Raw genomic sequence first — 14347 nt, 5'->3', positions numbered from 1 at the left:
ATGAAGTGTTCTTAGCAAAGCTTCCCTTGAAGGCAGATAGTCTTGAAATTTCATTGTGTTGGCTGGTGCAGTTCAGCTTTATGATCTCTCCTTGAAACAGTTATTGTAGATGAGTATTTTTTGAACTGGTATAAATCAAAATAGCAGTATCACACAACAGAGCCAAATATGAAGCCACAGAAGTGTGAAACAGTCATGTTTATATGCTTGTATTGTTTTGACTTATATTTGACTGGGTTAGACTGAAAAACGGACACTGTTCCATGCAGCGTGTTCTGTCTCAGCCCAGTTACCTTGAGTATTTAAGAGGTTCCATTGAAGTCAGTGGAGTTTATTCACATGCTTAATGCTAAGCACCTGTGAGGATGTTTGCAAGGTAAGTGCCCTAGAGAATCTGCATAGTAATAGTGGCTTGAGAGGTATGAAAATTACATTAGGATAAAATTTACCTTTACTTGAATTATACATGTAGATACATATAACTTTAAGAACAACATAAGCAGATCCACATCTGGATTCCCCAGATCTTTTGGGAAAGTGTGTTTTAGAAATAACACATTTTAAAACAGTTTCATTTGCTAATACAAGGTGAAATCCACAAACATAGGACATCATATATCAGTAATGTTTCTTATGCTGACCAACAGCTCATTTTTGTATGCTTGATAGTACATTAAACTGTCAGATTATCCATTGTGTGTGTAAGCAGTGTCTTACATTGGTGCTTCCCATTCTGGAATGAGAGATTTCACAAGCTTAGTTCATTTGTAACATTTTCATTTAAGATTATAATTGCTGTTTCATTTAAGATTATAATGAATTTAGAGGAGCATATGCCCCAGGCTTTCTTGTTCACTAGTAAGAGATATATAATTCCATTTTGTGAGAGCTTATGACTAACTAGCTTGTTAATCTCACACAAAATTTCCATAATGTATGAAGCAGCCTGGTGAGAGTGCGCTGTGTTAGAAGATGTCGCTATATTATATTATATTAGTATAATAGTATATTATTTCTGTGGTGCTAATCACAGAAACCAGTTAAAATTCTACAGTCCAGAACTAATGTTTTGCTCTATGACTAATCTTAATTTATTTTTTAAATCTATTGTAAAATAACATCTGATTTATCACAGCAAGTGTATTGATTGAAACTGAATTGAATGAAATTTTGAGGTTTTTTGCTGAAGAGAAAGCACAGCCAAGAAGGATAACAGTGACTTCTGCTTTTTTTTGGTGAACTGTCAGTAGAAGGGTCCCCCAAAAGTGAATCCACTTTTCAGGTTGAGTTAGATACACTTGTGCAAAGTAACACTGTGTAACTGGTCTGTTTATGAAATTTGGCTGCAGGCCACAGTACTGACAGTGGCCTTCTCACCTGTGAACCGAGCATTCTGCCAGTGGAATCACCCTCATGTGCTTATTTACACTGTCAGCTTCCAGAAGGACTGTATTTTAAACTCATGTCTGTATAAAAGGTGAATGCTCTTTAATTACTGAATATATTCTAGAAATGGCTTTGCTGTTAGGAGCTGATAGTCTTTAAATTAACGTGTATATACTCCATGGTATTCCTTTTACTTTTTAATATGGTAAGATGTTATCAAAGAAATGCACATTGAAGGGGCTGATTTTCATTCTTACTTAGGGCCTTTTACAGCATTGAAGCAAGGGAAAGAGTTCTCTGAGTGCATGTAAATTATACTCATGCTTATTTAAAGCCTGTGTAAATGCAAATCACACCCTATACATTAAAGTAGCAGCATTAAAATTATATTTTCATTCGTATGACTGCTTTTATTGGCATGTGTCTTCACACTCAGGCACAGAGGTGCTTCGTTTGAATGCTGATGAAATACAGTGCTTGTTCTCTGATTGCATCCCATCTTTTCCTTCCAGCGCATGATTGCCAACACTGTCAGGACAGTGAAATTCTGCCGAAGCCAATCTTTCAGTAAGTGTGTTACAACATCTGTACTGTCAGCATTATTATCAGTAGCTACAGTAATTACAACTAATTCTGTATGTACCAGAACTAAAGAGCCTGTTTTCCAGTGATTCTTCCATGTTTGGATCCTGTGATGTTTCACAGGGCGAAATATCCTTCAGGAAGCTCTAATAAACCCCTTCTCCTCTATCTCTTTTCCATGCATGTGAAAGAGCTAAATCTATCTCTCTATCCATCTGTCAGATTAGAGCCAGTTGAAATTAGACACTGGATTCAGAAGTGGTTGAAATAAGTCTAGCAGGCAGCAGCACACAAATAGTTGCTTGGATAAATGCTGTTTTAATATGAAACCAGTCTGGAGACATGGCCTTTATAAATGACATAACTGCATAAGGCGGTGAATTTAAAACCTGTTTGTCAGTATAATTACCAGAACTTCCTTGAGGCCATGTAAGATGACAGAGCTGTATGGTCAAACAGGCTTCTCTGTTCGAGCTGCACTGTCAGTCTCAGTCACATGGGCATTTCCTCAGCACTACATCCATTTGGACTCACAGTACCCTTCCTCTTTGTCAAACAACAGTATAAGTAATATAAAACTATATTTTTGTAAAAATAGTTTCTTTCCATATGAGTCAAAGCTTAACTGTAGAAGATCTGTAGAACAGTAGAAATTAAGAAAGATTTTTTTTCATCCACAATCCAGGTTTTCCTGGCTTTGTGTCTTTAATTTTGATGTATTAAGCATGAGTGAGACCTCCACATACTTAGAAATGGAAGCAGATTTTCATTATACATGATATAACAAAATGTCAGTATATAGATCTACTGGATCTAAATTCCATGGTTTGTGTGTGTGTGTATGTGTAATGTAATGCAGATGCCTCAGTATAATTTTTTAGTTGAATTTAAGTTACCTAACACATATTACATTACACTGTAAGCTGTTCCTATGGGGTTGAAGATACTTAGAATTTAACTCAGTAGTATTCCATAACTGCTGCTGGAGTAGGTATAATGTGGTTAAGAAATGTGAACAGGTAGTAAATTCTGAGGCTTGAATGGGACAGCCACTAAGCACTACATTGATACAAATATCTAAAATGAGAATATTGCATGAAAAGAAGCTAAAATCAATTACAAAATTTTGAATCTGTGAAAGCTCCTGGTTCATAAGCAAATGAGCAGCTTTAAATTGTACTTGTTAGCTGTATAATGTACAGCTAATGACTGATAAGGTGATGTGTCAAACTGTAACCAAGGGCCATCAATTTTAGTAAATGTAGCCAAGCATGTCCAAAAGAAAAGTTAATTTGTGGGGGTAGTAACCAGAAAGACCATCAGATACGGAGAAAAGGTTTCCAAGAGAGCCATTTCTAAATATTTCCTTTTTAACTCACCAGGATCTAGTCGTTCCTGTGACAGCTGGTAAGGAGTTGTGCATTTTGTTCAGGCATTTGTCCATTTACGTGTATCAATCCTACATCATTTCTCTTTCACCAGATCCTGATGCAGCCCTAACTAATAAAAACCATCAGGATGTTCGGAGCTACGTGCGGCAATTAAATGTGATTGACAACCAGAGAACTTTATCACAGATGTCTCACCGACTGGAACCGCGCCGAGCATAAACATTTGAAGCAATGATGAGAAACGATCTTTTATCCTCTCAAGGTCACTTGTTAAGAACTTCACTTTCTCTGCTACTGCACTGCCACTACAAAAATAAGCAAAAACATACCATAACGTCTTAGGCAACGCACAATGTACCAGCCTGCTGGAGAACTTTGGCTGAGGAAGAATTTATGCACTGTAGGTGTATGGGTGGCCATGTTGTGAACTGTTAATTCATCTTAAAGTGTAGTAAGTGATATCTCATACAGATTTAAAAAAAGGCAAAAGATAGAATAGTTAGTGGGAAATGCACAAAAACTTATAACAGTTCTAAGGTAGGTAGTGGGTTCTTCTCCTTAATTAAGAACCTGTATTTTATGATTTATGCTTCAGGTCAGGACCAAAACTGATCGTCAGTTTAGCTTGCTCAGCTGCTCTTGACCTCAGCAGAAGATGGATGTAAGGATCTGATGAAATAATGTAGGTTCAAGAGCAGTCCAAGGTACAGTTCCATTCAGAGAAGACTTACAAATATTTCCATTTTAAATACAACAAATACTAAGAAAAATTCCTAGTCTTAATCATACTGTCTATTACTACAAGCAGTTTGGCCATTTCAGAAAACTGACAGGACTGAAAATATTTGAATGATAAATAGATTAATCAGTGTTTACATTTGACTTTCTTCTTTTTAAATTACCAATCAGGTTTTTACAAAATTCAGTTAAAAAGTAAGGTCATCAAAATCAATATCATTAAAGGTAGCAAAGGACTGGTTCAAAAAGAGCACAATATGCACAAATGGATTTCAAGAGAATATTTTCCTGGACATTAAAACCTTAAACTTCAGCTAGAATTAATCTTGGCTGGTTAACACATCTTCTGATCTTATACATTTACAAATATCTTAATTTTCAGCCAATTGTTTGCACTTTCAATAGACTGTAAATAAATGTCAATTCATTATGTTCTAGAATATTTATTTATGTAATAGTTATTGTGCCAAAATAATTCTGGTTTATTTATTTTGTTTAGCATGTTATGAGAGTACAGCTTTTGTCTTCACACTGTGCATTTACATGTAGAAGTTGTGTGATCTATCTTTTCTGTAAATAACATGCAGTACCTTATTAAATGTAATTGCTGGAAAGGTTTAGTCACTGGCCTTATTTGCACTTTCAGCTTCATTCCTGCATAAATACCAATGCTACTAATTGGCTGATATATCAGAGTTGGCTTGTCATTTGCTGGGCCTCAAACCCACAGTTGGCCTTCGTGCACTGAGAGATGGACGATGAGATTAAAGCCAGTCAGATCCATCCCTGCCACGGGATGACAGTCAGGCAGTGACGCAACACCACTGTCTCGTTGCCTCATTTGTTTCTCAGGAGAAAACATTTAAATTGGAAGGGTTTAAATACAGAAGGGATATATTCTTTATTTTAGCTATCTAACTAATTTGTCCTGCTCAGTCACTAATGTGAGCACTACAAGTTATCTTATCTTAGGCAGGATTTTACCTCAGGTTGGCAAACTCAAGACCTTGGCTAATAGGGCACTTGAGAGACCTCTGGGTTCAATGACCACAGGGAGGTCTCTCAGAGCCTGCAGCCATGAGGGGAGAGTTGGTCTGGCATGTGCCCTTTCCCCTCCTGAATGCTCCTGGGGATGGCTGTACTGCTGCTGGGCAAGCCCAGATGGCAGCCAAGTGCATGCCAAGGGAATGACGATGTTCAAATGGTAAAAGTCTTTCCTATTGCATTCACACTGGTTCTGTGTTGTGAAGCTGGATGTCATAAAAATTATTAAGCCTGAAATTAGAAGTTGCAACTATTATCTCATAATTAAGTTTCAGAGATGACCTCATTGATATAGTCTACATTTTGCTTTGAATGCAGAGCAAATTTTTTTTGGCATTGAGCAGGACTGTGTGGAATCAGTATACACATATACAATTTTTTATCTATAAAAATAATTAAATTCTTTTAGTCAAAACAAATTCTGCAAAAGTTGAGAGTCAGTGGGGAAATGCTGACACAGAACTACAATCTGCTTGGTACCTGCATTCTGCAAAGGAAAGAATTACACAGTTAAGAAATATTCTGCAGCATGATGAAATAATTTATTTTAACTTTGCTGTCTGACTAGAAGTTCAAGATGATTCAGAGGAAAACCAGCTAATAATATAGAGACAAATTTGCATCTTATCATTTCAAGTGAGAAATATTTATTTCCTTTTCTGCTGTTCGATGAATGTATTTCATATGGCTTTTGCAGATACTGAATCTTGCCAGAAGCAAAGTATTCAGTAGAATAAACTACAGGGACACAATGAATTCAACAGGCATTTTTATATTTGCAATCAATTGGTAACATTTCTGAGTTCATGATTTTATTTGTTCCAGGTTTGTTCCTATTGTTTGGACTTTCATTTATTTCTGTTAGCTGGTTTATAAAGCTGCCAAGTTTTGGCTTGGCTCTGTGTATAGCCTAATTCTTCATCTATTTAATATGTTTTTATCCTCTTGGTTTATTCTTTTTTTTTCTTTAGAACTTCTAACTGTTTTACTTATTTGTTGCCAACAGTCTCTATCGTGTAGTTGTATCCCAGTGATACAAAGAGAGGTTTCATGGCACCTCCATGTCAACAAATGAATGCAGTTTACCTACTCAATGAAACAGGTATCTAGGTATCTGACATTTTTTAATTTTCCAATAAAGGGTGCTGTATAAATAACAAGTGTTGCTATCTCTGTATCTAACTAATTCAAGTGGCTCAGATAGTTGCTATGGTTCTAATCACTGTCTAAATACCTAGAGATTAGATGAATAAAACTACCTTCTGGCTCTAGGATCTGTCCTGGGCTTCCCTTGCTCCCTGTGTTGACTTTACAACAGGAAGGCAGCTGCCAATATATTGCTCTGGCTGTAGGAAGTCTAAGCGGCTGTTGCACTAAAGTGGAGAATGAATAGGGACTCAAGAAACACTGAAATGTCAAAACATCCATCCTGACTTCACTCTGTGCTCACAGCTGCGAGTTACAGCTTGTTCCTGCTTCACTGAGGGCACTGCCTTGCTACTGACTTTCCGACGGGTCTGCAGGCCTGGTTGCAGGGAGCTGGGCAATCCCCAGCACCGCTCTGCTCATGGGCCATCCTGGTTTAGGTGCACCACTTGGTCTGGTTTTGGCCCATGCCAGCTACCTCTGCAGGAGAGTGTCCAGCCATTACTTCTGGGGGATCATGCAGCCAGGCCATTTCCAGGGGAAACTACAGAGCTGTCTGTCCTGCCTCTGTCCCAGCCCCACAGTCCTCCAGTGGGACCCAAGGTGCTCTGCACCTCCATCACACCCACTTGCATAAACAGCACAAACACTACAGCACAGCCCCCTCCTCACTGCAACACTACAGGCTGAACAAACATAAACCTGTTCTAAATCCTAATCAGGATGATTATGCCTGACGGTCACAGACCATACAGTGCTGATATGGCTGGTCCCTGCTGCTTGGCCTCAGGGCCCAGAGCTCTTGGTCCTGTTTTATTTACTGGCAGAGTCATAACTGTAGTATGAGTTTTCAGATGACATATGACCAGGAGGCAGTGTCCATAATAAATATCCACTTCTGGGGACCATTGAGCCAGGGTGGCGACACCTTGGGCATTTAGGAAAATGTTCTGCATTACAGGGCTCCACCATTGGCCTTGTTTTGCTCAGGCAGCAGTAGAGAACACAAACTCTGTTTAGGGCTGCAGAGCCTAAAGAGTCACAGGGTACAGCTCTCCCTACCCTGGCACGTTTCGCTATTGTTAATTTGTTAGGGTTTCTTCTTTTTCTCAATGACCAGGCACAGTGCTGACAAAAGCAGGGAAGAAAGGTTAAATCCAGGGAAGCTTGAATCCTGTACACCAGGAGGCTGCAACTGTTTGGTAAAGGCAGGATTAAAAATATTTTCCATGGACATCTTGTTCAAACCCAGTCGGCCAAAAAGATATAATAGTGACAGATAAAAGAATTCAAATGTATTTGCAGGGCTCTGCAGATGGAGGGTTTGGGTTCTTTCTTACTAGGTAAAATATTGTGAGGGCACACAGTCTCTTTAGACCAGGTACAATGAGAGACAGAAACAAAATGCTTCTTTTCAGAGACACTGGCAAAGCAACCTTTTAAGTACAAGAAGTTTAAATATAATTTAGAAATCTTACAAAATAAGTTAGAGTGAAATCAAAAGATTTAACCTTCAGGGGTATAAAAAGAGATAATGAATTTTGCTTGGGAAAAAAATTAACAAAATTATAAATCTAAATTGTTAACACAGCTTCTTAGTAAGGTCAACTGCATAATATAGAGCACCTTAACCTCTTCCAGCAAATTTTAAACACCATGCAGCTTAAATAGACTACTTCTGAATTCAGCAGTATTTCTTCTGGGAGCTCTGAATGCAAATCAAGAGGTAATAGTAGAAGGAAATTAAAAGATGTGCTATTCTCATTTCATTTTTTGTACTGATAATAAGGAAAGCAGCATAGAGTGATATGGCAAAGTGAACCCCTAACTTCAATAGCTTTTCTTTCACTGTTAATCTGAAATGCATTACACTCTGCCTTTTCAAATAATCATAATGTTCTTTACTGTAGCCTGCATTAAAGTTTAGCAGGCATAAGCAGCAGCTGTCACCAGAGGTCAAGGTATTAGCAATCAAAGAAAATAATGACCAGATTTAAAAGTTATCATTAAAATTGCGAAACCAGAAACTTCTTTAGCAGCTTATCTTTGGAGCCCTGCATCCAGAGCTGTAGCTGTGCCCATGGAACCCCTGGCACCCCCAGATGTCTCCCCATTGCAGTGTGGTGGGGCTGGGCAGCCCTGGGCTGGAGGGGACCCTCACCTTTGTGCCTCCTCTCCTGGAAAGGTGCAGCACTGCCCCAGACTAATTCCCACAGGACAGAGAGCTCTCTGATGTGGCTGGTGGCTAAAACCTGACGTCAGGCTTCTCGCTGTGGTCAGTGTTAGAGGAGCACGCAGGGCGCAGTGCTGCATGCTTGTACCTCATGCTGTCCAATAGTACAGAGTGGCTCCAGCCCCACCTGCCCTGTGCACTTCTTTAGCAATTACAGCCCTCAGACATCTTCTAACTAAGGCAGCAACTTGCAAATCCACAAAGGAGCATAATCCAACCACAGTCTTGGTGTTTTATGACTCGAGTGATGGGGAGACTGCTGGAGTGGGGGAAATTCTTAAAAGGGAAAAAAGAGCATGTAAAATTTGATTTTGTAGCACAGCTACAAAATCTATCACATCTAACTGCTGAAGGGTATTTCACAAAGGGTTGCTTTTTAATAGGGCTGACACTCAAAGGTAATTTCTGAATTCAAAATAAACTCAGAAACTGACATGATAATGCATAAAGAACGAATAATTACTGACGCAAATTGGAATATTTTTCTTGGAAACTCCATGTAATAAAAATGTGACACATGGGGGTACTGGTAAGAGCTTGACCTTTATTTCCTGGCCCTAATCCATTTGGGTCAGAGTGACAAAAAGCAAACCCTTTCTCACATGGTAGGGGTCAGCCAGTTGTGTTTAATTTTTTTCCTCTTTTTGCTTTCAAATGCAAATAAAGCACATTACCAATGAAAATAATGATTGTAAATGAATACCTCAATTAAAGGAAATTTACATAAAGATACGTAGGATAATGGTAGCAGTAGATATTCCAACATCCTAACAGACAATAATCCATTTCTTAATCAACTTCTGTCAATAATCATAAGCTTTCTGCTCTCCATGGTTTCCTCATTATAACACCACCTCTTGTGTTTTTAAATAGTTCTTTCTTCAGATGCTGTCCGAGCCAGCAAGTGAACCTGCTATCTGTATTTGCCGACTCTTTGTGTTTTTTCACAGGTGTACATTATTTCTGCACAGGACTACTGTCGGCAGCATTGTGGATGTTCTCAGATAACAGAGAGACAGTTTTGCCTTGGGTTTTCTTTAGATGTCCTCATTCTCTGTAGGACTGACCCTTGAGGGCTGCAGTACTGGCAGGTTGCTGTCTAGTGTCTGTTTGAAATACAACATTTCCTTCCATTTGTAATTCCTGCCCTAGTGTTTCTCCTGTTCCTCTTGTCTGGCATGTAACTCCTTTGTGGTGCTCCTGATCAGTCAGCACTGTTGCCAAAAACTAGTTATAGGTTTACAGGGATTTTTGTTTCCTTCCTGTCATAACTAAAGACTGTTAATAGTGTGCTTGTGTTTTGGGGGAGCTGATTATCTTCATTTGGAATCACAGGAAAAGGGACTGAGATGATACAGCTAAGCAGATTTGTCTGCAGTAATGGCTTTTCTGAGGCAGTCTAATATTACAGACATTTTCTAGTCTTATTTAATCTCTGAATACAAAGAGGAAAAATATGAGATCTCCAATAGACAGATTTGTTTCTAATTAATGTCCAGTGGATTAAGTAAGTAGCAAAAAATGTAAGCTACTGTACACTACAGTACATCATTAAAAGGAGTTAATATTTTCTTTGTAATTCAAACCAATTCTCTGCCAATGGTGGCCAAAATATTCATTATTCCAGTACCTGCATTTACTTTAGAAGAAAGGTAAATGACATAAATAGTTTGGTAATAATTTGTTTTCATAAGGAAAATATTATAGTATGCTTTAAATCATTTGTTGAAAGTTCTTATCTTACCTTGGTGGTCCCCAGAGGTGGTGGAATTGTGCCAGCCTCTCCCCAAACTCTCTGTGATCGAGCAATCTATTGGGAAAGAATTTAGAGAGAAATGAAGGGATTGTTGCTTCAGTGGAGCTTGGAGTGATGTGGATTAGAAAACACAAATGGGCACAGCTTCAATAAATTCGGTACAGCTCTAAAATAAAGAAAACAGTGTTAAACTGTATTACATTTTTGAGAAAAAATCTGCCAAAATTAGAACAACAAATTAAGTCCATTGGACCAGAAAATTTAATATAAGAAGGAGTATGAGCTATATCTATATATACAATTAAAAGTATGTCATGAAATGGTAGCTTAGCAGAGTACTAGTGAGTGGATTACAGCTGAGTATAATGATCAACTAAAAACTGTGGTGCCAGAAAAAGATAAGAAAATCACTTTTGTAAAACAATCAAGAATTGGATTTCTTGTTAATATTTTGCCATCTCATGGCTATCTCATTACTAATTATATTTACATTTTTGTAGAAGTTACATGTTCTTTTTACACTGAACACATGCCTGATCAAAAGACAGTGTACAAGCTGTAACATGCCAGTTCTGAAAACCATTGTGCACAAAGCAGGTACTTGATCCACACCCATTGCACACAAGCATATTCTGCCCCATGCCTGTCTCTATTTAATCATTCTGTTCTATGTTAAATAATTTTGTGCTTAATACTTTTACAATTAAGTAATATTTAATAGTATATTTATAATTTCATGTTAAATATATCATATAGGCACTTTCGTAAAATCCTTATTTAAAAATTAAGAAAGAAAAAAAAAAGGTAAGAAAACAACAACTAAGATGGGTCTCGTAAATGGATGATGGTTGGTACAAGCTCTTTCTTCATTTTCCATGAAGGAACAAGAAGAAGCCATTTCCCACAGGACACCAAAGACTGGGCTGCTGAAGCAAACAGGAATCACGGTCTTGGCTGTGTAAGCATGGGGACTGCATGTAGCATCATGCTGGTGTTTGTGGGTGTACACTCACCACCTCATGTACACCAGGAATGGCAAGACTTCCTCTGAGCCAATTCCAAAGACAATTCCTTAGATTTTCCACTTGCTATTACCCAGAAAGAGAAAAGGTAGCTTATTTTGGCTTGCAGTTGGCATGCAAGTTGTCTTTTGGCATGCAAGTTGTCTTTTAGTCATGAAACCAATCCTGCTAGTTATGTTTTGGGGTGTAACTGCAGAGGTGTGTAGTTGCAGCATGTGTAGACATACCTGCACGTATTTCAGTCTGGAAAGCAAGCAAAAATAATGTAGAGAGGGCTTTCAGGTGAGCCATTTTTCACCTCTTCCAGATCACAAACCTGATGGAACAAATGACATAACCTAGTGACATCATGTAGTTAGAGCTAACATTGCTCAAACTAGCTAGATTAACACTAGCATACACTAGTGCTACATGTTGTACAGCAGGGTGTACAACCTTCCCAGTATATCCTGGGCATGACTTCCACCATGTTTTACAGCCAATTTTTTAAGCTAGAAATGGAAGCAAGCCATAGCAACCAAAGAAGCAGTCGTGCTTCAAAGAAACTTCTGTGTTAAGCCTGAGATGAACTCTGGGCCAGTCTTGAAGGAGAACTGAAAAATACAGAGCAGGCATCCTCCTCCAAATTATCTGTGTCTAGAGTTTCACATACAGTCTAAGCTGGCATAAACCACAACACTGCTAAATAAGCACTTCCAGGCTCCATCCCCTCTCAGCTGCTTTTATCAGCCCTTGCTCCTTTCCTGCCTTTGTGCTGGCACAAGTCTTTGTGCAATTGCCTGATGACCTGCATTCTGCTCTGAGGGAAAACTGATTTGTTTCCTCTGCAGTAGCTTCTCCTGCACAGCCCAACTCCCTGTGCAGCCATGCAAACACCATGCTGGCAGAAGGCAAGGTGGGCAGCACAGCAGCAGGAACAGGGCTCAACAGGCAGGGCAGGGCTGTGCCTTGTGCTTTTGGCAGGCAGGATGATTTAAACCACCTGGACATATGCATGACACTGTATTTTCCATGTTGAAATGTGGTAAGATGTCATTACACAACCTGTAATGAGATGTAAAGAGACAATTCATATGAATCTTTTCAACTCTAAAAGTTGCTAGAACTGCCTTTATCCTTTGTCAATTTTTGTGGCTTTACAATAACTTTTTTTAGCTTTTAAATATTTTCTTTCTCTGCCTGTCCCGTATCAATTGAGGAAGCCTGAGATTAGGATTGAGCTCTCCAGAGGTAACTTTTGAGTTTCTCTGTTTGAGTTTGCTGCCTCAAAAAGAAGGGAAAACATACCACCAATGTGTTGGCTCACTGTTCTACACAGTAAGCCAATACACTTAAGAAATTGCCATTACACTGGTTTCTGATCTTTTCTAGCTATTTTTAATTTAATTTTATTGATGATTGAAAAACAACTTGAAAATATCCAGTCTCACTAGCCAGAGGGGAGAAAGAGTACAAGCCCAAAATGCATGCTCGAAACCTTGTTGTAATAGTTTCAGCTTCACCACTGGGGTTGGACAGTCCTTGTGCAGACCTCTTTGCTTTCTCTTACTTGTCCTCTACTAGAGCAGGTGCAATTACGGGATTTAAACAAGTGGCATGTTAACACATTGCCTGGTGCAGACTCTGCACTCCTACTCTTGAAGTAGGAAATATTAACCACCCCCTCATTTCTCATGTGCTCCAGAATAGTCTATTTAGGCCCTGCAACCAGGGCTTAAATTCAGATATGGTAAATCCCTGCTCTACAGATACACAGCCATGGAAAAAATGCCCAGACAAAGCACAGTAGGCAAGAGACCTCTGAATGCATGTGCTCAAGGAAAATGCCTATGAAACAGGTGATTTAACATTCAAAGAGATTTTTTAATCATTTGACTAATTGGCAATTGCCTCTGGCAGGAAGGACAAACACTTTAGTTACAGCATTTAAAAGACTAAGTATGTGTACCTCTCCTCCTCCAGAGCTTAGTTACATGTGACTTGTTTGATATTTGTGTGTTCCTTTTAAATGTGGCACCTTTGACTGGATGCTTCTCCAGGCTCACTACATATCAGTTCATAAGAAAGCACAGGTGCTCTGAGATCAGACAAGAAGTGTCTGAAACTGCAGTATCCAGGGGAAGCCAAAGCATGCTGACCTCCCTCACTGCTTGTACTGGCAATACTGAACCTATCAGGTGGGCAAAAGGGGGTCACCAGGGCCTGCTTTTTGATTTTCTTACTGTCTTCACATGCTTTCTGCACTGAGTGCTTAAGATCTTGCTGAACTTTACTCCTACTTTTATAGTTCAGTGAAAAGTTTTATTTTAAGCACAGAAAATATTAGTACTTCTAACAGGTATTAGAATTTAGTGGGTATCAGAGGCTTTCCCCCATGTTGTATTAGTTGTGCCGAACTAATACAACATGGGGGACACCTCTGATATCCATTAAATAATTATATTTCATTAATCAGTAAAGTGTTCTTCCACGATTCACCTTGATACCATACATCTTTGAGATGTACAATTAATGGATATGGTTCAGTGGGATGCTGCACAGCTCTTTGTGAATCGTGCTACACAACTGGTTTTATATGGCAGTTCTACACATGCATGTAACAACAGTCAAATATGAGAGAGAGCAAGGAGCTGCAGTTCTCCAAAGAATATAAAATCTCAGTGTACAGTCAGCAGCAGATGACCTGGGGTGCAGAGTAAAGCAGCGCTAGGCACTGAGTCTTGCAGGATAAATTGTATCATACAGAAAATGTGCTGTCACAGCCATGCGATCTGCTTACCTCAATAGAAAAATTGTTTGCTCCCCAAGTTTTTTGAGTCTTGTCCTTTAAGTGTGACAGCAGTAAGTTGACTTATTGAAACAGTAATAAGATGATTCTATTTGCAAAAAGTTTTCTGCAACAGCAGAATACCTCAATGCCATTAAAATGTTTGGATAAGAAGCAGTCTGTATGGCTGTTTCATTTCTGACCTGGGCAGCCAGGGAGTATGTACGAGGGATTGGGGGGGGTGGTTACAATTGCCAGTCAAGTCCTCCTCTTCTTCCATAT

The 14347-nt window shown here is 38.9% G+C and overlaps 1 protein-coding gene across 5 annotated transcripts in view; it reads left to right on the top strand.

Moving 5' to 3' along the window:
* RAPGEF4 (Rap guanine nucleotide exchange factor 4) overlaps positions 1-4711 on the top strand; it is a 140881-nt gene extending 136170 nt beyond the window's left edge. For all 5 annotated transcript variants that reach the window (XM_030952653.1, XM_030952652.1, XM_030952655.1 and 2 more), the window contains 2 exons: positions 1899-1953; positions 3451-4711. In XM_030952653.1, coding sequence (XP_030808513.1) covers positions 1899-1953; positions 3451-3578 — 183 coding nt within the window. In that variant the 3' untranslated portion in view covers positions 3579-4711. The remainder of the gene's footprint in view (positions 1-1898; positions 1954-3450) is intronic.
* Positions 4712-14347: the final 9636 nt, after the last annotated feature.

This window comes from Camarhynchus parvulus, chromosome 7, assembly GCF_901933205.1.
Source record: "Camarhynchus parvulus chromosome 7, STF_HiC, whole genome shotgun sequence".
Classification (NCBI taxonomy): domain Eukaryota; kingdom Metazoa; phylum Chordata; class Aves; order Passeriformes; family Thraupidae; genus Camarhynchus; species Camarhynchus parvulus.
This window is presented reverse-complemented; position numbering and strand designations above follow the sequence as displayed.